General features: G+C 43.4%; 1 protein-coding gene across 3 annotated transcripts in view; it reads right to left on the bottom strand.

Annotated features, from left to right (window-relative positions):
• Window positions 1-24,488, bottom strand: part of ZNF827 (zinc finger protein 827) — a 171,762-nt gene that overhangs the window by 124,470 nt on the left and 22,804 nt on the right. For all 3 annotated transcript variants that reach the window (XR_015767772.1, XM_088021027.1, XM_088021028.1), the window contains exons 2-4: window positions 16,142-17,197; window positions 6,909-7,081; window positions 871-1,351 (exon numbers count right to left, since the gene is read on the bottom strand). Coding sequence is in view for 2 of the 3 variants with exons in the window: in XM_088021027.1 (XP_087877153.1) it covers window positions 871-1,351; window positions 6,909-7,081; window positions 16,142-17,197 (1,710 nt within the window). In the remaining variant the exon portion in view is untranslated. The remainder of the gene's footprint in view (window positions 1-870; window positions 1,352-6,908; window positions 7,082-16,141; window positions 17,198-24,488) is intronic.

The following is a 24,488-nucleotide window of genomic DNA, read 5'->3' as shown; positions in this document are numbered from 1 at the left end:
GCAGTGGGGTAGATGGGAAAGAATATTTTTTTAAAAAGTTGTTTGTTCATTTTTTTTAATTTCACTTTACATGAGGCACCTAAAGTAGTTAAATTCATAGAAGCAGAAAGTAGACTAGTGGGGCCTAAGCAGAAAGTAGACCCAGGGGCTGTGGGGAGGGCGGAATGGGGAATTCTTGTTTAATGGGTATGAGGTTCGGTTTGGGATGACGAAAAAGTTCTGGAGATTGATGGTGGTAATGGTTACACAACAGGAACGTACTTAATGCCAAAGAACTGTATACTTAAAAATGGTTAAAATGGTAAATTTCTTGTTAGGCATATTTTGTTACAATAAAAATTTTTCTAGTGGAAAAAATAATGTAAAGATAATCTTTATCATTTGCACAAATTTTAAAACTATAATTCCTAACAGTAGTCTCTGTATATATATCCTTTAAAACTCTTTCAAATTAAGGCAATAAAAAACTTGCATAATGCAAAATGAGACGTTCCATACGAGCACTTTAAAAGAACCAAATGCAGAGACAAGTTAAATATGGCCCAAGGTCACACAAAGAACTCTCACCAACTTGGCTCACCATGTGACCTGTCCCCCACAACAAGAACCCATAAAGGGGAAAAACCGGAAGGAAATCAACAAGCCCTGTTGTTTCTAGCCCCAAACCACAGCAATGCCTACTTCCAAAGGACCGGGAAAAAACAAAAACAAAAACAAAAAAAGTCAAGGAGAAAATTTATGAAAGTGCAAACGATTAGAATTTAAAGAGACCTTGAAATCATCTAGTACTACCAGCTCACTTTACAGATGAGACTCCTGGTAGAGAAAGAGAGAAAGAGAGAGAGAGAGAATACAACCCTATTGAAGTACCTGACAGCTTCATGAGAAAATCAGACGCCATCTTAACAGAGATGTCCTGGCTGAACAATGCTGACGCACTGTTGGCCACATACTCGGAGGGGTCTTTCAGCTTTGTGTGGTTGGCCGGCCTGTCGGCAGCATTCAGAGTAAAGGAGGTTGGCAGGCCGTTATCTTCCTTGGGTTCCTCCTTCACCAGCAAAGGCGAGACGCCAGCCCCACCCTGGCTAGTCCTCTCTGGAGTGTTGGACGTCATCATGGTCCCCACTAGCTCTGTCCCTCCTCCTTCCCTTTGCTGCCCCAGGCAGGCACTGTCACTGAGGTGGGGAGATCCCTTGACATCTGGGTCTGGGATCTCCTCCTTCACCTTGGCTTCTGTCCTCAGGAAATGCTGATGGCAACGCATGTGGAGTTTCAGGCTGAAGTGGCGTGAGGAAGTGAAAGGGCATAGCTGGCACTGAAAGGTCTCTCCCCGGTCCTGGTGCTGATGAACCTGACGAAGAAGCAAGAAGAATGAGCTCTCCACCATGTGCTTACGGAAAATGCCTTGCTGTATATCCAGACTACTCAACAACCATTTCCTCACAGTACCAAGGGCTGGCCCAGGAAACAGAATCACCAGAGCAGCATTTTGTTACCGTGCCCCAGGTAATGAGGTCCGTCCCTAAACATAACGCGGGTCCACGTAGCTTAAGAGCCCATGATTAGAGCCACACTCACAACGGAGGATGCTGTCTGCCAATGGAGGCCGTTTTCAGGAGAATCCTCCTAGTATTCTAGTCATCTCATCTTGGTGGGTCTTCAGAGAAAATATAAACCCAGCACAGTGCGAACTTACATAATTACCAGTTGGGGGTCAAAAGAGGCAACCTGTCAAGTAATTCCTCTCACGGTAATAATACGTTGCACGTACCCGATTATTGTCACTCAGAGAATTAGTTCTGTTTTGCAAACGTAATTTCAATTTTCAAAACGCTTCTCTAGGTAATTAAGAATGTGGAAAATGAGGTCTCCGGGGTATTCCCGTTTCATAGACAGGGAGACTGAGACCCCAGAGTAAGTGGCTTGAGCAAAATCACATACGAAGCAAGCAAAGTAGAGTGCGAGAAAAACCAAGGTCTGATCCCCACCAAGTACTCTCGGCAAGATGAAACCAATGTTTCCAAATGTGGTCCTATCGGGCTCCAGATTCTGCTGTCTGCAATGAAAGAGTGCAGACTTTTAAATCCAGTTCCAGTCTTGCAGGCACAGTACCTGTAAAAAATTGGAAGAAGCTTTTTCCTTCCTGTCCCTACCAAATGTAGTGCTTGAAAAAGTGAGGAAATCAATCACTAGACTGAGCCAGGCTTCGAGCTGGCAGGTGCTCGTCAGCTCGTAACTTCCCCATTGAGCTCTGCCAATGTACTTCAGTGCTGACCTGCTACACCCTGCTATTTCAGGACTGCCCCTCCCTTGCGTAGAAACTGCCAATTGTGTAGATTTGGGCCAAATGATTCGGGGAGCTGTGGGATCTGGACAAGCAAGTGACTGGGATTCAAAACCAAAACAGAACTGACACCTCATCTTCCAGGGGTGACCTAGGCGGGATTTGAACCCAGGTCTAACGAAGGTTAAAGGCTAGTTCGTTAATTCACCGCACCACCTGGCCCCTCTGCGTAGGCTTCCTTTCCAAGAGAGCAAGTTTTACTACAGCTGTTTACGCATTCTGAATGCAATCCAAAAGCATTATTCACCAGCCAAAACATACTTTTAAATAATGTTGAGTGACCAACAAAAGCAAAGAAATTAAAAGTTAATGGTGAGATCCTGTCGCTACAGCACCCCACTGTGGCTTTTTGAAAAAAACAGCCGAAGAGATTCTGGGTCCCCCAAAGCATGCATTTCTCAGAAATAACCATATAAACTTCAATTCAGTTGCAGCAAGGCCTTGCTCATTAAAAGGCTTCCCCTCTGCCAGGTCGGGAGGGGTTGGGGGGTTCGGGACACGTTTGTCACTGGTCGTTAACATCACCTCTCTCTGTTCTTTCACAACAAAGGGATTTCAGTCTGGAGCTGATCATTTCATTTTGCTTTCTCACAGAATCGTGAAGATTCCCCACCATCTCCTCCACCCAATTCCCGCAGGAGCAGGGCACCTTGGGGGCTCAGGTCACAGCCCCACAGGACCCTGACAGGTGCTGCCTAGAGCACGCCCGGAACCAGGTGGTAAAGGTCACGAGGCGGAACGCTTCCGTCGTCCTGGGAGCAGTGCGATAGGGCAGATTCCATTTCAGAAGTGTCCTTACATCTATGGACCCGGGAGAGGAGAGGAGCTAATCCAAGAACAGAAGCTCCGGAAACAGCTTCCGGAAGAGGGAAAAGGACAGAGAGGGAGCCCAAGTTCTAAAGTCGAAAGGGAGCCCTGGACTGAAAAGCGTCTGTGCGCAAGTATTTTTACGTGGCTTCTTTTCCACCAGATCCTGGCCTTGCTATATTTAGTTGTGGAAAAATCAGTTTAAAGGTTTAAAGGAGGAATAGGGGCCATGGTGTTGATTCTCGAACTTGTCATTTTATGTGAGCTGCACCTTCCCAAAGGGGCGAGATGTCTCATTGGGCCTTTGAGAGAAGTATTCCCTATGTCCTACTGCTGAGTTTCTTCCCTTCTGTCCTGACAGAAAAGCACTTTCTGTGATGACTTTTAATCTCTTTAGCCTAACATTGGCTTTAAAACGCTTTGAAGTCCGCTAACGTGAAGAAACGCTTATCTAAAGTATATCATTCTCTCCAGGCCACACAGAGATATGCTGATGGACTGGTCATTTTGCAGCAAGAGCACCTAAGGGGTGGGAAATAGAAGGCACTGTTACATCATAAGGTCCATCTCCCAGTGGTGGTGGGATGAACAGGAGGAAGCTTTGGCACACACCTGCTCCACCCCCTTAGGGGACCAGGCTGGGCAGGGAAGGAGCCTCCTCAGGAGTCACAGGCCCTTAAGTGGCAGGCCCCAGACCAGCAGGACTCAGCGCTCTGACCCTTGCCCAGTTTCTTGCCATTACTTCACCACTGTGCTTTACTTTAACAGTCCCCACCTTTTCTGTTCCATCTTGGCTTATGAATTTCGTATTTAATTCCTATATGCTCACTCATCCAGGAAAGTTGTAAAAGACTTAATGGAAATCTAAGATAACCCTGAGGAAGCTGGAGGCATTTACAAGCTCCTTCCTCAGCTGCCCATAAAAACGCTGGCGAGATATACGGAGGAGGAAAAGGCGGGTTTAAAAAAAAAAAAATGTACAGTGCCCAGCACCTAGTGGGAACACAGTAAATACTGTCCTTGTTGAACAAATGAAGTAGAATCCCAATTCGTCTTAACTAAGTCGATAGCATCAATATGGAAGGATATCCCTTAGAATGATAATGGTTTTTTCTGTGTGATGGGATCGAGGGTCAATTTTATATTCTTGCCATTTACCGGTTTTCCTAAATTGTCACCATTAAAGATTTATCATGAAAAGAAAAAGGCAATAAAATTTAGAATAATTTTTTATCCCACGTCATTACTCTATTTCCAAATGTAAACGCTAACTCCGAGAACTCTTGGATGAAAATGACCGAGTTAGCTGCATTTCCTGGGTGTGCTCTGTGCTGGGCACTGTATTCAGTTGCTTTATGTCCATTATCTCATTTAACCCTTATAACGACTCCAGACTCCAGGCGACAGATTGGATGATTATCTCCACGAGTGGAAATGAAGGCTGGGAGAGGTTAAATGATTCGCCCCAAGTCTCCCAGCTACTAAAAGTCGTGGTACTGAGATTCTAACTGAGGTCTTTCTGACCCCGCACTCAGTGTGAGATCTTAATCTATAGGTGACACTGCCCCCATTTCACAGGCTGGATTCGTTGTAGAAAATCCATTCATATTTTTAGTCCCTGGTGAATGCAGCAGAAGATGTCTAGTCACAAGACCACCACAACTCTACCCCTACGTAGACTGTGTTTACAAAATGTCTCAAAATTAAAGTACGTCCAATCAAAACAAAAGCATGGGTTCTTTAAAGAAAGAAAACGGCCCATCGGTGAGGTGGAGAACAGAGAAAAGAAAGAGTACACCATTTGATAAAATTAAACTTGCATGAGCCCTTCTCACACTTCCCTTATCAAAAGCTCAGAGTCGTAGCTCAACAGGTTAGGACACTATGAGTCTGAATAAAGTAGTAATTTCACACAACTGCTTTATTGTACCGGTTATTGATTTGTTCTGAAAGCATTCTGAGACCCCGCGACCCGCAAAGCCCTTGCAGCTCTCATCTGTAACACTGTCATGGCCGACCGTCTGTATCATCAAGGCACCCAACTCATCTCCCTGTAGTTTCAGGGTCAGTACTTCCTGCTATTGAAAACCCAGCTTTTTTTTTTTTCCATGGGTTTATAAATAGGTTGTTTTATGTGACCCTGAGCTGAAACCAAGCTTACAAGGTGTCAGGCTAGATGCAAGTTTTCTGCTCACTGAAGCTTTAAATTTGCCAGACCTGATTTCTAAACACAGCGTAGGACACAGGAACGAAAACAAATTTTAGTTTTAAAGGCATTCCTTTTGAAGTCTCACCCTGCTAATGAAATCCACTTTGCAGGTATAAAATACGAGATTTTGCTTTGGGAAGAGGTGATAGAGGATGAGGAGGGGAATGGAAAAACTAAGTAGGCTCAGTAAAATCCAACCAACCAGAACTCCTGGTGTTCAATGGATTCTGAAGATGAAGGGCAAGCTAATCCCAGGAGAAAAAGGCAAATGACAGAATACAAATTACATCATGGATTTAATTTTTCTTTTTAATCTTCTAAGCTATCACCTAAAATCAGGAGAGGTTCTGTCTGAGCACACTTTTTTAGAACTACAATTCTATACAGTCATCACTGATCTATTCAGACGGAGTAGACTACAAGGTTTTGAATAAAAGCAAATATCTTGATTATGTACATACACTACGCTTCTTATGGCAGGAAAGTAAAAACGTTATAAACAATGTCAACAGCCAAGCCGTACTGAAAATATCAATGGGAAAATAAAAGTGTTCAAAGACAGTTATCAAAATTAAGTGACTACTATTGAACATTTCTGTGTCAGATAACTTTGCTAACATTATCTCCTAAAATACTCATGACAATGCTTCCAGATAAACATTATCATTCTCATTGAACAGATGAGGAAATTGAGAGCCCAAAGTTCATTTGCTCAAGGCCACTTAGCTAGTAAGTTGCACAATAGTATTTAAATGCAGGTCTATCAAATTCAAGAGCCCATGCTCTTTTGATCTCGTGATTTTCTTCCTTGGATTTCAGAGAAAACCTTTATTAGTAATGGGGTCTGCCAGAAAGATTTCGAGATGACTAAGTTTTCTCCATCTCACGTAAGAGTGAAACAGAGTTGTTTTTAATAAGACACTGAAAACAACGTCCTTAAATGTTTGGTAACTGTGATCCTGGGAGTTAGGACAGCACACACACACAGACAGCCTTGGGAGGACCCAGTCTTGTCAGGAATAGCCCCTCAAGCCTCACACAGGGCGAAAGCTAGAGCCCAGGTGTCTTTCAAGGTCCTCACACCTCCTATAAGGAGTCTCTGGGTGTTCCTGTGGGTTTGTCAGCTGGAGAGCAAAGCAACAGCAGAAGAGGGTGGACCCCTCTCTGGGGCACGGGTCCAGCAGCCTGTCCTGCACTGGTCTTTCCTGCTCCTTGCTCTTCCCTAAGTCTTCCTCCCAGTGTCCCAGACACGCATTGCCATGCAAGGCCAAGGTAGGCTGCTGCTCCCCAATAGGAAAGGGCCCTACATTACGTCTATTGTTTGGATACCAAAGCTTCTCTTTGCCTTTAAAAAGGACGGGAGTAGCATTAAAAAGGAGACCCTTCGCCACATGCTTCATCGGGCACCCGACCTCGAGACAGTGAGCACTACATTCCGTAGGATCCACCGATGGCCCCTCTCCTGCCTCGAAGCCTCCTGCACTCGACCGTGTGCAAGAGCTCAGGCTGTGCCTGCCTCTCTGGGAGGCCCGTCCGCAGGTGGCTTACCTTCATGTGGGATTTGAGATTGTCCTTGCGAGCACAGCGGAATGGACAGAGAGGACACTGATGACTTTTTAAACCTGTGTGAATCACCATGTGCCGCTTCCAGTAACTCTTCCTTTTGATAACCAAACCACATATCGGACACTGGAAAGGCTTTCCGCTTTCCTCTTCTGAAGCTTGGAAGAGGGAGAAAGAAAGAAAAATTGAGGAAAACAAAAAGGTACACTGCATCCAGCACTAATTCACATGCATTGCCATGTAAAGAGCACTAAAAATGATCTGGTGTTTTCCCTGGGCAATTCCAAGACTTTATCCACCAGGAAGTCTTATCACTGCTTTTCTTCAAGTAGAAACCCACGTTCATCTCATTACTTCCATGTGGGTTCCATCTTTCAAAATCTGACCATGCTGCCATGTGACGGTCTTACTTTCAAAGGCCATCCCACACCTAGGAAGGTGTCTGCAAAGGGGCTTTGCCTGGCCTGGTCTAGTTCAGCCCAGAAAAGCCTGACTTCAGGGACTTTGTTTCCTGAAGGAAACCTCCAGACTTGAGGCCATATTTGAATTCCTAAACTTAGAAAACAGCAAGAAATAAAGACAAATCAAATGGGACAGGGAATGATGCACTGCACCACACTGAAAACCAAACAGCCATCATAAGCCTCATAAACCAAACTCCAACGGAGACAAATTTTAGGATCCCTCTGTTGACTTGTTTAGTTACGTCTTGAGCAAACGCTACTGCCAATTTGGCCATCAAGGGCTCTTAAGGTCAGGGTTTTTCACCCACTTATTTCTGTCCCTCTGGTTGTCACTAACAAGATCCATTGCCTTCTTCTGCCCTGGGCCCCACCACCCACCCGCTTGGGGAAGAGCTACAACAAGGCAGTCACAAGTGCTTCAATTTTTCAGGAAAGCAAACAAACCAACTACTTCCCCCAAGGAAAGCTAAGATAACTCTCTCCTCCTCCATTCCCACAGGAAAGGGTCTCCGCTGTGACACTGTGTTGCTACCCTCTGGTTCATCAATTTCTGTTGCTCAGTGCCACACTAGCTTCTGCAATTGGGGGATACAGTAAATCAAAACAAGTAGAGTTGAAGACTCAGACTTTCCTTCCTTCATCATGAGGGATCAGAAATATTTCCAAACTGATTAAATAAGTCGTAATACACTCATAAAAAAATATATATGAAGCCATTTTTAAAAATGAACTAGATCTATAGATGCTGACATAGAAACACACCCAAGATATTAGAGTTAGTGGATAAAGCAAGATAGGAACCTATATTTAGACAGATTCTATTTTTGTTTTCTAAAAAAATGAGAATCAATTGTTGCTAATACAGTGAGATGACAGGCTGATAGAAAACTTTATAAAGGATGGATCAAGCTGACAACACTTAATGCCACTCATTAAGTTTAACATCACTGTAAAGGGGACAGACATCGTGGGCCTTCTGATAAGCCACCTATGAAATTTTTTGTATTCCTGTATTCCTAGGAATACAAAAAATTTAATCAAGACTCTATATAACTAGAAGTTTACCAGAAATACAGGTGGTTAAAATAGCAACAACAGAGTAAACCCACATGCCCAGGGGACAGAATCAGCCAAATCCAGAATGTGGGAAATTCTACAGGACAGATGACAGTCTCTTCAAGGAAATGGCACTAGGGAAAGGGACGTGGTTATGGAGACATATCAAGCCAATACAAGGTGTGAAGTTGATTTTGATCCTGACACGAACAAAGCAATTATGAAAAGACACTTCCGAGATAACTGAAGGAATACTGATTGTAACCCAGGTGTTCCACAAAATCACGAAACCATCGTTGATCCCGTTTGATGTGATAATAGTTACTGTGGTTATTATTTTTTAAAGTTCTTCTCTTTTGGAGATAATATACATGGTAATACAGGCAAATGGATAGAGGTCTGGGATTTGCTTTTAAATGCTTGAGCAAAAAAAGACAGAGTAGAAAGAACGGGATGAGTAAATGAAACAAAAAATGATATCCTTTTATTTGTATGAAAATTGTCCGGAAGCATACCCAAGAAACCATTAAGCAGTTACCTTTGAAGAACTGGGGATTAAAAGGAAGGGGTCAGAGAGGGAAACTTTTGTTTTTATTTTATATTCTTCTATACTCACTGGATTTTTTAATGTGCACATTACTTTTATAATTTTAAAAGGATATATTCTCATGTGTAAACTTTAAAACCATCTTATTATTTATTCATCGAGTCAACTGAGTCTCTATATGCAAAGGAGCACTTATCATGGATCACACCAGAAGGGTTCTGGAATACACTTAGGGCATTCCAAAAATTCTGTTTTACTATGACAGGTATAATAAGCAATATTGGTTACCCTAAACAAGCAACCTGAAAAAGAATCTGCTAAAAATATACCTTCAAGTCTGGAAATTCTACTTGTGATGTTTCCGTCCCAAGCATTTCCTTTTCTGATTGGGGGATGGGGTGGGATGGAGGGTTCTTTCGCTCTAGGACAAACACACTTTGTAGAGGCCTATAAACATTTTTTTTTTTTTTTAATTAACCTGCCTTTAGCTTTCCTGCTGTTTTTTGTTGATTGCTTTTGCTGACCTGGAGTCCTACCCCTAATTTGGCCTCTCATTTTCTATCCTTCATTGTCGTTTCTTCCACTCTGGTATCTTGATCACAAAGACTACACATTGAACAATAGATCTGAGGGAAAAAGCTGAACCAGGCCTCTAGGTGAGATTATTGTCATAAACCAGAGGGGGGAAAATGATAATGATGTCTCTTTGGGGTTATAAGAACATCAAAATAGTAAGAAAAACATACACAAACAGGCTGCCCCTAATCCCCATTTTCAACCTGCAAACTGCCTAATTTTACAGAATTGTCTGGGAGAGGACAGAAAAACGGAGATGTCCTCCACTAATCTGAGGTTTCATGGCACATCACAGGAAGGCAATAAAAAGGCATTAACTGACAAAAGGAACATGGCCAGCGCCCCCCGGACACCCCACTTTGCTTAATGTAACCAATATCTTCCTTATTTTTCTGACAACCCCCCCCCCCCGCCCTCTAGTGTGTATTACAGAGCACACTACATTAAATCCTGCATATTAGCATTTCATGTAAATCTATTTTATTTTGGAGCTATTCTTCCTTTGTTTTAATTAATACCAAAAGACACACGAATCATGTACAAATTAGGGTGTCCTTGCATTGACTGGGAAAAGAATTAGAATACTCATAATGAAGAGAAACTAACAGCAAGATATGTGTCGAAGCACTACACTATTATAACTGTTTGAAAATTTTAACTGATCACAGCAGGAACGGAAGAAGACAGAAGCCAAATGCTAAAAATAACCATAATACAATGATCGATTTTCAAAGTTGGCCATTAATCTCTCCTGGTACATCTGCATTTTTATTTATTAAACATTTTTTGGTATTTTAGTAGGATGCCCTCCCTGTCTAAGGGAGGACGTAAGGATGTATTCTAGTTTGTATGCCAAACTATTTTCAAGGAACTGACAGCTGTAAATTTCACTCAAATTTAGAGCCTAAGGAAATATGACCACTTCCTCAGACTGAACCACACATTCTTAAGGCAATAGGATTGAAATGTTCATTATTTCACCTAGTTTACAACTGTCTGATAAACAATTTCCCCCAAATAGATCACTATCTGGTTAATATCACCACAAACAAAACTAAATCCCACCAAATGCTAACAGACCCAGTGGCATGGATAGTTGCTACTTTGCTTCTTTGGAGAATATACATTCTCCTCACAGACAACAGTATTATTGGAATAAGAGAGATAATAAATGTGTGTAAAATGCCTGTCACACAGTAAATGAAAGCTACTGGTAGTAGCTGTTGCAATAATAGTAGTGCTGATAGGCTCTAGTCGTACCTTCCAAAGCTCTCACAGGAGAGCAGATGTAAATTTAAACAACTGACATCACATAAATACGGAGCTCAGGGCCTGGCCCAAAATGGTGGTTTGTCACAGGAGCCTGGAGAAAATAAAGGAGCAGGAGTCCACTGTGCTACTCAGGTAGAGTCCAGCTCAGACTAGGCACAACTCTGATGGTCAAATTCAGCTCAGCAGGGAAAAGAGAGAGGTGGAAAAGACAGAAGGGGAGGAAGGGGGCGGGAGGGGGGATTGGCTGGGGCAAGGCTAGAGGTCTTTACCTGTGTGTCTCCAGCACCCAGACAGTGCTGGGTATGATGTGCAATTCAATAAATCTGTGTTGGACTGTAATGAGAGTAATTGGAAAGGGCTTGGTCAAGAGAGTATCAAAAAGTGAAATGAGTGCTGGAAATGGAAGAAAAGGGTACAGGAAGCTGCCAGCAAGTCCCAGTGGATGCAGTGTCAGCCCAAGAGTGCATGCTTTTCACATAGCACACCGATACATGTCTCAAATGAATGGGTGTGGAGAGATGTTCATGTACTTACAGCTCACCTATTTCCAAAATGAATTTGGAGCAGCTGATATTTAAAATGCAGGCAGTATGACTACACCATTAGTAAGGTACAATGGAAAATGTTTAGACTATTTACAATGGACAAGATCTACCCAAGGCAGAGATAATCTTGTGGGAGGTCTGAAGGTGAATTTTAAGAAGCAAGATACTTAATTCAAAAAATAGGGGAAAAAAATTATGTTTGTTTTGAGTTGACAGACAGAGTTCAAGAATAAGAAAGGAAAAGCAAGGAATCTTAATACAGGAAGGACTCTTGGAGATCATTCCCAACTAGCTCAGTTTATAGATGAGGAAGCTGAACTAAGGTGTAGGCTTAAAATCCCTCTGCTAGTTAGTGGCAGAATTGGGATTAGAGCCAATATCTTCACTTCTGGTTTGGTCTTCTACCCTGCTGTTATATATAAATCCATAAAACAATAACAACACATATCACTGCGGGGGGGGGCGGGGAAGTCACGGAGGCTTTCATTAACTTACTTGCTTGAACTCAAGGTAGGAATTTTTAAAACCAATGTAACTGTTTTGTAGGCCTTGAAATTAAACTTTCTCTTATTAGATCCTATGTAGCAATTCGCAGAAAATCGAGCTAATTTGCAAGTCCTCTGCAGGTAGTATCTGCATATACACCTTACCATATACATCAAAGGAATTCAAGATGCCAGGTGACCCTGGGTATGCATAACCCTCATCACCAACTCCACTCCAGGCCTATCAACCCACCAGTGCACATCTGTGTAGGATAACCCATCCTCCTTCCAAACAAGATATAGGGAATTAATATCTTTTAATAGAATTTCATGGGCATGTCTCTCAAATGCTATTTCAGGGTGTAAAAAACTATGGATTAGCAATGGATATCACTGGATTTATCTGTTGTTATTGACTTTGATGTTATTAATGCATATTTTAATGATTGCTAAGTATTCAATAAAACTAAGAAGTTTTCGATAGCTGTATATCTAGACTAGAGGCAGTCTAAGTTTAAATCGCTGGGAAAATAGAACTGAGGTCAGTGACAGAGAGTTCTGAATCTTGATTAAAAAGTGAATTTTCTAAACAAGTTCCTGTCTTGTGATCATTCCCAGATTATGGCTCTAGTAACCATGGACCTAACGGGAGTAGAGGAGGAGGTTACCTCACTTTCTGGACTTTCTACGGCTTTGCAATAAATTTTAATAGCATCACGTAAATATGAAGGAAAACAGTACCCAGAAAACTTCTCTCTCTATTGACCCAGGAAATATTCTTAGCCTTCAGTTGTATGACACCAGCTTGCTTCTAAGCATATCTAAATTTTACTCAGTAAAATAAGATGTTTCAGAGACCCTCTCTCTTGAAACTCTCCTTGTTATTTCTTTTAACTAGGAGCCTGGCATCCTGGGAATCTTGGTGGCCGTTTACAAGAAACTTTGTCTTTAAAATAAAAACCATTTATTTTATTCTGAGAGGCAACAAACAGTAGCTTCAAAGAGAATTGAGTCAATGTGTGACATTTATCTTTATAGCAAACGGACATAATCTTCTCTCTCTCACATCCCCTTTCAGAGGAACAGTGTGGCATGTGCTGGGGCGCGGGGTCACATGAAAGAAACCTCCTCCTCAAGTGTCACGTCTCTCTTGCAAGGGGGAAAGGCTACTGAGTGGTGGACTCTTTAAAGGAATTAAATACACCATGACCTGGCAACAACTGAATCCTGTTCAAAAAGGAGGAATAAGGTCAGACCTAAAAGACACTTTTTTTTTTTCCCCATGGTTTGGACTTCCCTTGACCTAAAGAAGGTCAGAGAAATGCTGGTGTCTAAATTACTCAATACAGGATTGGCTTTTCGAGCACATATCTCTTTGTAACTCCAGAATCCACTTTCTGTGCCCTTTTTGCAACATTTTGGGAAACAGCTTTAAAATGTAAGCCCTGCTTGAAATCAGGATGGTGTGTTGTTATTTTTAAGGATCTTTTTTGCAAATTATTATTTGTTTATTTAAATGATTAGGTGACAGACACCCTTTCTCTGCTGCAAGAAGCCACCCTACCTATCTATTTCGAATTCAACGAAGATTTCTTTCTAAGGCAAAGGAAAAAAACAGTAAAGAGAGAGATGTTTAGAAACATGGGTGACAGCTCTCACCACATTCTCATAATACTTTCTCGGTAAAGCCAAATTACATCTGAATCTAGCCCTGGGTTGCCCTGAAACCAACAGTATAGTGTGTATAAAGGGAAGGGGGGCAGATGGAGAAGACCCACCTTTCCTTCCACTCCTCAGATTCAAAAATCGGTAACAGCCACCAAATCATCTCTCCACGATATGAAGATAAATAACAGAATGGAAATAGTCCATCAACTTCTCCTTAACCCATCATCTAGCTAGCACATTGTGAAGCTAACATTCGCTTTAACTGAGAAGTACAAAGAGCCACCCTACTCCCTACTAACAACCCACGTGGTCAGACACAGAACTGGAATTTAGGATGTGTCCACATGGATACATGGAACATTTTTGGGGGGACTATGTCAAGAGCCCTCGTGTTTGTCCTCACAGCGCTCTTCCCGCGTGTGTGAGCTTTACAAAATGAGTGACTCGCCAGTGGAGCTGCTTCACCAACTCTGGGATGGTGCCCAGAGGCACATGGAGAACAGTGGCCAGGGGTATCAGTCAGCCAGCAGGGGGTTGCAGAGACGCAATCCAGAAAGTTCCTTTCTCCCCTCTTTCAATCTGATCATTTTGAACACTCGTCGATTAAAATATATAAGGGTTTCGGCAGTAGAAGAAATTCAGTAAAAAGAAAAGAAAAAAATGATTGTTGATAGGTCTCCATGTAAAATCCTGCTGAGAAGCTCGTTGAGATGTTGGCATGAATTAAGTGCATTTAAACCAGAAAGGGAAGATACCTTTTCCTTTGGGTATATATCCTACAACAAAACAGGCAGAAAGTCTCCTGTGCACCGGAAGTTCATGACCTCTTTAACATCTTTACATACATCTAAGCACTTGAGTGAAAAAAAAAAAATTATACTTCACCGATACTGCTCGTTATACCCAAGACACTTCACAATGATCAAGCTGCTATGATTTGCCTTCAGGAGCCACAGTTTTATCAGTTACCTCTTTCCGAGTCTTCAGACAGCTAACATTGATTATTAATTTTGTATAAGCTCTTCCAAGTAACTAATGTCCGGATGGATTTATAGTGTAAACACCATAAATACATTCATTCAATAACCAGATACGGAGAATATTTATAAAATTACATGTTATATACAGCCATACCTCTCTTTCTGCTGCTACCCTTAAATGAAACTTCTCTAAATGAGGAGTGATTTATTCCATTGCAAAATTACCCAGCTCCCTTTGCTCTCCTCCTGGTTTCCTAATTTTAGCCATTTCTCTCTTTATTTCACCAGATGGCAGGTAAGAACTGAGGAGACATGAAACTCAGAATTGATAAACATTTCAGGATTTTTATGGACACTTCAGAAACTCTGTAGTGAATGGTCTGGATCACGCACAGTCATAAAAGTTCCAGATATCCATTCTCCTAGTTCTATTCTGCTGTTTACACAAATTTTTAAAATAATTAGAATTAGTCCATATAGCCCACTCAGCAATTTAAATGGAAATTTGTCATAAGTGCATCAAATTGATGCTAGCTGCGATCGTTCAATTATTTGCCATTCTAAGCACTCTTCATCAATGTGGCTGCAAATAATCAAGAGTTGGCTAGACACACACGACGGCAGTGTTTATACTGATGAGGACACACATAGCCTACTTCCTGTTCCAATCTGACAGGATATCCTCAGGAGACATCTGAAGCTCCATACATCCATCCCAGTACCATGAATTTATCATACACACAATTTAAAAACAAACCAGTACAAGAAGTGATGCTTCCACCGTGAGAACACAAGTGACTAAATTTCTCCCTCAGATGAGTAACTTGTGAATGTCAAGGCTCCGTAAGACAAGTGACTTCTCCTTTGGAAAGACTGCCCTCACAAGAAAAACTTATGATTCAAATTTTCCACATGCACATTCCTTCAGAATCTGATTGGATTTGAATTTTTTAAAAAAAGCATTTGCAGGAAATGCTTTGATTATGTCTGAATGACAATATTCTTTAGAGTTCTTATATGACAAGAAATTACAGAAGAACAGGATAAGTGGGAAAGGCTGAAATTCCACACACACACAAAAATAATAAAAATGCTAACATAAAAGTGTATAGTGTGATAAATTAGGGCAGAGTAGTTACTGTATACAAAAGTCCATTTGTGATGGGAGGCAGCAGGAGGGTGGGCTCTCCCTTGTCCACTGTTTCAAAAGCAGCGGGGTTTTTTCTCCCCCTATGTTCAGTGATGCCATGCACTCCATGACAGAGATGCTTTGATCTTCTCCCATTAAATATGTCTTGTATGGACCTAGCCTGCACTTGGTAAGAAAAAAAAAAAAAAAAAGATCATTTATATGAAAGGGAGGAGTACTGTACGTCTCTTAAGATTATTCATTACCTTTCAAAAATGAAGCTATTTGTGAAGTCTTTGTGTAATACATACATGAAAGCCCACTACACTGCTTACTTAAAGTATTTTCTTGTGCTCCTGCTTTTTTATTCCTGCCTCAGATCCGATGGGGAGCCCAACCGAATAAAGCAGTGAAGAAGACATGGCAATTTACAGTAAAAAAGAAAAAAAAAAAAACACAAAAATGTACATGATGACCGAAATAAAAGATTCCATACCTGAATTGGAGGGTTTAGAAACTCTTCCCTTAGGAACTGGGAGTAACAATAATTCCAAGGACTGTGGCGGTGGAGGGGGAGGCGGCGGGGGTGGCGGCGGCGGAGGCGGCGGGGTGACCTTTTCTTGCTTCTTCTCCGAAGGCGGTGGCGGTAGAGGGTCCTCAGGCACCAGTGACGATTTCTCAGCCAGAAGACTCCCAGCAGCCCTTGCTGCTACCTCTTTCAGGAGGGCGGCCGAGGAGGTCATGGAAGCCAGGGAAAGGAAAGAGCAGGCCGGAGGTGGGTGCTCCTGACCAGGAGTCAAGCTTCTCTCGCTGACTTTCTTGGATAAGGCTGCCAAGGTGGAACTGGCAGACTGCGAGCTAAAAGGGGAGGAAAAGGACTCAAATCGCATGGTCTCCTCAGTCCTGGTGAGAGATTTGTCCTGCAGAACAGCATTGGCTGCAGCTTTCAGTTTGAGGATGGCTGAATCCGGGGACAGGCCACAGGTGGTGGTTGAGGTGGACAACCACTTACCTTGATTCCATATAAAACGGTTACTTGGAGCGTACTGGTCATTCTGTTCCTGCTTCTCAGCCAGCTTCCTGGCAAGAACACTGAGCTGCTGGGCATGGTGGGACGGTGGCGAAAAGGAGAGATTCGAGCCCACGTTTACCGGGGACTCCACCCTGCCATTGGCCGTGGCTGTGGCGTCGAGTTTGAGGGAACCGGCCTCCAGCAGCCGCCTCAGGTTGCTGCTCAAGGGCTTCGTGGAGCCTGGGGGGTCATCTTCACACAAAGAAGACACGCCAGGGGAGAGGTGGTCTTGACACTGCAGCGAGTCTCGCAGGACCTCACCGTCAAGTCCCACCAGCTCCAAGGTGTGGCTGCTGGGGGTCGCACTTCCCAAGGAGGTGTCAGGGGAAGTGGACTGCTCCTGGATCCGGTCCTCCAGAGACAACTTATAGTTCTCCTGGACTTCTCCATAGGATGCTTCTGACGGAGTCTCTGAAGAGTTTCCATACCAGTGCTCTCCTTCACTGAGCTCTCCCTCAGCCTCTTCCAGCCTACTAACATCTGGGGGAAGTAAGAAGATCAGGTTTACTCCCCAGTGAGCACTGAGCAAGTCTGAAGACATTCAAATGGAGTTGTTGAACATGCTTCCTCTTCCCCTCCCCCCGCAACAACCACAAGAAAGACAGCAACAACCTTACTAGAATGTCAGGTGCTGAGTCAGACGGTCTTGGCATTAGCCTGAAAGAAGGTAAAATACTAAACAAGCAAAGGTAAAAACATACCCACCTACGAAACATATTCATCTTTCTATAATTATTCCAGACAAGCTGAAATGGCAGGGGGGGGGGGAGAAAAATGCATCTGTAAAAAAGTAACTGCATGAAGAGACCGTTATTCTCAGTGGTGGGGGAAATGGAAAGAAGCTTTGCTCCCTTGTTAAAAAAAAACAAAAACAAAAAAACCCAGCATGATATCTTTAGTGTCGCATCACAATTAGAGAGGCGGCCTGGCAGGGTGGGAAAATGTTGTCTGTGAGGCACAAGACAGTGGGAAGCTGCTTCCCCACTTTCTGATTCCATGACCTCAGGCAAGTCGCTTAGCTGGCGTGATAGAAGATGCAACTGATTTTTTTGAAAAGTTCATCCAAAAATGTAAATAGTACCTGCTGTTATATATTACAACTTCACCCAGTTATTAGGAAGATTAAATCGTAAGAAGCGTGTGACTGTGATTTGCAGACAGTCAAGTTCTATACAAAAGTCAGACCTCATTAGCAAACACTATTCACATAACTGATTCCCTAAACTGATGACGTCTCCCATGTTATACATGCTACTTCCTTGAGAGTCGTGGATTCCAATTACCAACATGCTTGCCATCCTGACACAGGCAATGATTAGGGATTTGTTCCCTCACTCTACTGAGAGTCCCCTTTAATGATTTGCCATCCATTAATTTATCTATCCACCACTACCAGTCTAACTGCCCCCCAAGCACTGCTCAGTTGGGACTCCCTGCCATCCAAGAGCACCCATGAGCTCTGTCATTTTTCCACCTTTGCTCAAGATGGTCCTTCTATCAGGAATGTCTTTCTTTCCCCCAGAAAACCTGACTGTCTATTTATCCTTCAACTTCCTACCTAAAAAGTTTCTTCCTTGTGATTCTCCCTGGAACTCTCAAAATTAATCTTTCCTTCTCATTCATTCATTCACTTATTCAACAAATAATTGTGAAGTACCTGCAGCATGCCAGGCATTGTTCTAGATCATTCTAGATTGAACCACACTGAACAAAACAAAGATCCAGCCTTCTTGAAGCTTACATCCCAGTGGAGGAAGATAGATGTCACACAAAACTTAAAAACTAGTAAGTCATAGAGTAAGCCAGAGGGTGATAAGTGCTACGGAAAAAGATACACAGCAGGACAAGGAGGTTTGGGGGGTAACGGTAGGAGGTGAGTTTCAATCTTAAACAGGGTGGTCAGAATGGGGTTTCACAGAGGTGGTGACATCTGAGCAAAGATGGAAGAAGTGAGCAGTTGTTCAGGCAGCTACCTCTGGGAGAACGTTCCGGGCAGAGGGAGTCTCTGTAAAATCCCTGATGTGGGAACATGCCTGGTGTGTTTGTGATGCAGCAAGGAGGCCAGTGTGGGCTGAGTGGAAAGAGTAAGGGTCAAAGCAGGCAAAGCAGGAGGAGAGGAAGTCAGAGAAATAACGTGAGAGAGGGAGTGGGGGGAGAGCGAGGGTGGCTGGGAGTGTGTGGTGAGGCAGCGAGGCTATGCAGACCCGCACAAGGCTGTAAACTGTTGAAAGGTCTTTTGCATCTGGTGAAATTGGGAACTACGGAGGGCTTTGATATGATGTAGCTTACATTTTCAAAGGACTCTTCTGGCTGCTGTGTGGAAAAGAGGCTGCAGACACAAGGGTGGGAGCAGGGAGACCAGATATGAGGCTGGAACCCAGGTGAAGGATGACAGTGTGAAGTTCAGCTCAAGGTGACTGCCGGCAGCGAGAAGCGGCCAGATTCTGTGCATCTTCTGAATGCAGAGCCCACATTCTTGTGTTTTGTTTCTATTGATTACATATCACTCTCAATTACCTGTCTACTATCGGTGTATCTTCTAAAAGGTAAGTAAGTGGTGGTATTCCTTGGAGGCAGGGAATGGAGTTTTATCATCCACATGTCCCCCACTGTGCCTAGCACAATGCCTGGACCCCAGCAGAGTTCAGTGATGTTTAGGGACGGAGCCCAAACTCCCCATTGTGTCAAGTTTTGCTATATAACATGCTGTTTCTTTTCTGAATAGAAATAGCTAGAACTAGTAATGCCTGAGCTACAAGCTAATACATTGATCTTCCCATGCTATTTAGAGAAGAAATGTCACAAATGACAAATTCTCTTTCACTGAGCTAAAGTTCTGCAACTCCTTCCTGAGATTCTTTATTAAATTATCAAGAAAATGTAAAATATCAAATGGAATTTGCTGAAAAAAGGCAGATAAAATTGAATTTTCTCTGTTAAAAACAGTCTGGTTCCTTGTGATTTGCCACATTTCCTTCTTCCCACTCGATTTCAACATTTTTCATCTTTGCTCAAACCGGTAGGACCCTGAACTACTTATCTCCCCAATGGCTTCTCGAAGAGATGCTTTTTACCAAACACCAAGCCGTCAACATCAATTTCAACAACAGGGCTAATTTTAAGTTCCTTTGGCAAACCACCTTTCCTGATTTCAGTTTAAATATCTCATCCTTCAGAAAAATCACATGGCAACTATCCTGTAAATAGTAAGAAAAGTAAAGGATTTAAAAATCACTACAGTAAGAGCAGGTGACTAGCTCCTCAAAGAGTCTCTTTCTCTGATCTTTATTGACACTAAATGAACATAGGAAAATAAAGGATTCAAAAGTAAATACTTTCAGCTTACATTCCTGTCATACAAGAAAAGCTCTAGATAGTCAAGACTGGTCTAGAACCAATGTGATAAGTGTCAGAGAACAGGGTACATAAAACCGGGGTTTTCAGAACCAAAAAAAAAAAAATCATAACGACTTGGCCAGGCTTGTCATTTCACTGAGACTATTAAACACTCTGAGGGACTACCTGCTGGGATCAAAGACACACAGCTACCTACTGCTAACGTCTGAACCAAGAACCCAAATCTCACAACACCCGGCCAGTGCTTCTCTGCACTGCCCCACTGCCCCATCTGCCAGATGCCCTCTGAATGGCAACGTCTAGTGACCTTGGAGCAGCAGCCCTCCCACCCCCAGCAGTCATCCATCCTTCCCCTGTCTGGAAACAGAAAGAAGCGAGAGAATTCTCAGAGATAAGGACAGTATTCACTCTTTATCTTGAGATACACCATGAAGAGGTAAGTATCCATTATTCCCACACTCTAATCTCTCCATCCCCTCCCTGCAGCTTCTTTGTTGCAGTGGTCAAATACTGACTGAAATGCCTCAAGAATTCAGCACATCTACTGGCAAAGCCCCAAATGCAAAGCTCAATTTCCTACCCCCTGGACAGCCTCAGTGAGCAAGAATATTCCCCCTCCCAACGTGCTCAGGTGGAGCTGAGTGCGTCAAAACACTAAAGTCGTCCATTCAGGCTCTAATCCTATCAAGCCGCGATAAGGAGATCCAAACGTTCTTGAATGATACAAACAGCTGATATCTGCATCTAGAGCAACTTTCCCAACCCTGCCAAACAGCAGCCCCAAACATGCCAACGGAAGCATTTCTTAAAAACAGACCAGTTGACGTCCTCTAAAATACCTGGATGTTTCTCAACCATCCAATCCTCGGTCCTTTGCAGACACGGCCGAGATAACAACACTCTCTTCTGGAACGCAAGAAAACTCGGGTCCGTAAAGAATATTTTTAAACTCCTAACACTCTATTAATTGCTTTTCTGAAGACGCTGCTACTACAATTGAGGCTATTCAAGTAATAAATCACCAAATAATGTTAATGCATGGCCTAGGAGGAGCCAGACCAGAAACCCGAGGAGAACCACTTTTGAAATTATTCCGGCACCACCTGAGGTCAAGCGGAAAGGGGGGGAAAGCTTTCAGAGAAATGAATGCAAGAGAAGTGGAGACTTGCAGAGGTTGCCGCACCGTCCTAAGAATCTCAAACAAATAATGCTGTTCTTACAGCAGCCGCAAGGCTTTTCCCTCCCACAAATACGAATTCTCTTCCCCCTGCTGGGCGGCTCTGTACTTCACATTCGATTTCAAGCAGGAGACGTCCTTGAAGGCTGCACTGGTCCAGTTACCGGGAGCTCCGCTTCAGCGGGGTGGGCAGGGACCCCCTAGCACCTTCCGCACTACATTCTGAGGAAAGATGGTCTCATTGGAGAAGCTCAAAACAAAGCATTCCTGCAATCGAGGGGATTACTTTGTTGGCCACCACAAACTTTCCCAGGACAAGCTGGGCTTGACTTTGGACTCTCTTTCACCATTCGAGAAGCCCCTGGTCAGCGAGACAGCTCCACGTTCCTGCCTGTCCCCAGCGCCGAATCATGGCCCCCTCACCGCAGAACGCCCCACACGCCGCCGCCGTCCCGGAAACGCTTCCTGCGCACACCGACTGTGCGGTTCACAGCTTTCCCAACTCAGGCTCCGGGGGAAGCCTCTCAACGGCCAATGTAAATAACTTCCTTCTAAATACATTATTTTTAACCTCCAGAATAGGAAGCTATTTCCATTGCTAACTTTACAACAACCTATGTCTCTGACAGCCAGGTTCACACTCATTCCTGTCAATTTTACACAACAGTCTGTTTGGGTGTTTTTCACTTTAAATCATAAACTCAAAGAATTAAGAATAGAAATGGTACAATTACAGAATGAAATTATGCTGAATAAATTATGTTTCCATGTGGTGAATATTTCTCCTTTGGGGAAAACAAAACAAAATTCCACTACCTAACACATTTATTTATAATTCAGTTCTCAAGCAGAAAATCAGTAACTCGATATCCACAGCTCTTGCTGCGTTTTTGTTGTTTTTTTTTCCCCCCAAATCACTTCCTTTTCGGTTTGACAGTTTTAATCAGATGCATTTAATTGGACAAATACTCAACTCAGAAGATCCCCGATCAGAGAGATAGGGAGCGAAAAGAGGGAGAAAAAAAAAACGCAAGAAAGAGACACCTATTAATTTTCATGCCTTTTGGCTGAGGTTCAAGTAAGTGGAGATGGAAATCTAAAAGCCCCGTTTCTAAAGCTACCCACAACCCATCCCACCAGTCGGTCCACCGTGAATCTAACCAGCAGGGTTTGAGGAGAACAAGGTTTAAATTCTTAGGACTCGCCTGGGATGGCGTTGACTCATGGTCCGTCCTCTGGCAGTCAACACCTTGTGACAACAGGTGTGTTCATTGACCTACCAACTAACTGTCTGGCTCATTTACACCTAAAATTCTTCCAAGTGCCCTTCCTTTGCAGCTAGCACACATGGATAGCTAAGTATCTATATTTAATTTTAAGGTCACGCATCTCTATCGGTATTAACCACTTGTACCTGTAATACCTACTTCAAATCGTACAACCAACTCTTCCATGCAATTTTATACAAAAGCGGTGTGTAAAAAAAAGTGATTTGAGGAGCTCTGTATAGAAGCTATGAGCAAAACCAATGCTAATAATTGACTTAATCTGACAAACATTTCCTGAGCATTTACTATGGTTCAGGGAGCTGTTCTCTGCGACAGGGAGCCTCAGGATGTAGCAGTCTCTTGCCCAACGGCTTGTAATCATCAGGGAGCGAGGGTTGCCCAAGCATCCGAAGCACAATGGCTGGTGCCGTCACAAAGCGTCTGAGAAAGACCTGTGTATGCATAAATGAATTCCAATGGTGCAGATGGCTTTGGAAATGGACCTCGAAGGGATGAAGATGATTTTAACAGGTGACACTGGAAATTCACGTATTGGAGGGCTTGCTCTTCCGAATCTATCAAACAGGAAATAGCCCTGTCATGGAGTAAGCTAATATTCACATGACATATGTTAGTGAAACTAACCTCATGAAACGGTTTTTACATTCTTAATTCTTCACATTTAAAAACCAGACCATCTACTGATTTGTTAAAGGGCAAACTTTACCAATTTTCTTACCATACCCGCTCGTTCTGAAATCGGACCATTAGATTATGAATGCCTGAGGTAGGACCATGAGTTGGTCATTGCTTGCTCGATGATCTGCCCAGAGTAGGGCATTAGGTCGTCCCCTGTGGTTGTAGTGATTACTAGGACTGCATGAAGCAACAAGTAAAGCTCTCAGCCCCTATACCAAAGCCAGAGAGGCGCACAATGAAGGTAGCAGCTGAGAGGACGTCAACGCACCATCAGGGCTCTCTCTCTTGTTGCTTCTCATCTCTTCTCAGAGCTTAACCTCCTCCTCTCAGGCCACCTTCCCCTGGAGGCCCAAAACCTGGCTGTACAGGTTCTGGGTTTTTACTCTCAACCACGTACCACCTAGAGAAAGGTCTTTTCCCTTGGATGAGCCTGCTGGAGGTCAGGTTCCGCTCTCTCCGGACTTAACACTAAAGCCAGAGGGTGGGTTCTCTGATTGGCTTAATGTGAGTCACAGAAGAAAGAAGAGGGAAGAAGCACCAGGAACACAAGAACGATGCCCTCTGTATTGTTTAATAAAGGTTTGGCAAGCTGCACATCAGGCTGTTCTGAACCAATTTGATGATTTTAAGCATAAAACATAGCCTCATTTAGGCTGGTCCTACCTGCCAATTTTTAAATTGTCCCTTTGAAGCCTGAAAGCCTCAGCACATCCCCCACACTAAGAGACCTCTCAAGGATTCGGGGCTCCAAGGCCACGGTGTGAGTGAAACACACGGGTGGGCAATCGGCCCCCCAGGCCAGAACCTCAGGGATCACAATTAGCGAAATATCGCAACGCCCAGGGTACCCAACCTGTCAGCAGGGCCAGGAGAAAAACTTAAGAACAGCTAGTTATTTAAAACTGCCAGGGTGGAAAAGACAACCAGACTCCTGTCACCAGTCCAGCTGGGGAAAAGGTGCCGTGAGGGCACGGGGGAAACGGGAGGAAGTCTGGAGAGGATAAGAGTCCGCAGACTGAGATAGCACCGAGAGGCCCTCTGGGTCAAGACGCACACTTTGCACCCAACAGTATTTTCCAAGTATTGTTGTAAATGTCCCCGAGCAAAACAAAGGTAACACAAATGAACACATCACTCCTTATCTTCAAAGGGAGTTGCCAACAGTATCTGAGGCGGTTTCAGTATCCTTACATAAAGTTGCCAGATCTTCCAGTGACCGAGGAGCTACCCAACCTCAAACTGCCCATCTCTTGGGGCACCTGAGTGGCTC

This window comes from Eumetopias jubatus, unplaced genomic scaffold (assembly GCF_037043125.1).
Source record: "Eumetopias jubatus isolate StellerSeaLion01/CBP00866 unplaced genomic scaffold, mEumJub1_p1.0 scaffold_2, whole genome shotgun sequence".
NCBI lineage: Eukaryota > Metazoa > Chordata > Mammalia > Carnivora > Otariidae > Eumetopias > Eumetopias jubatus.
This window is presented reverse-complemented; position numbering and strand designations above follow the sequence as displayed.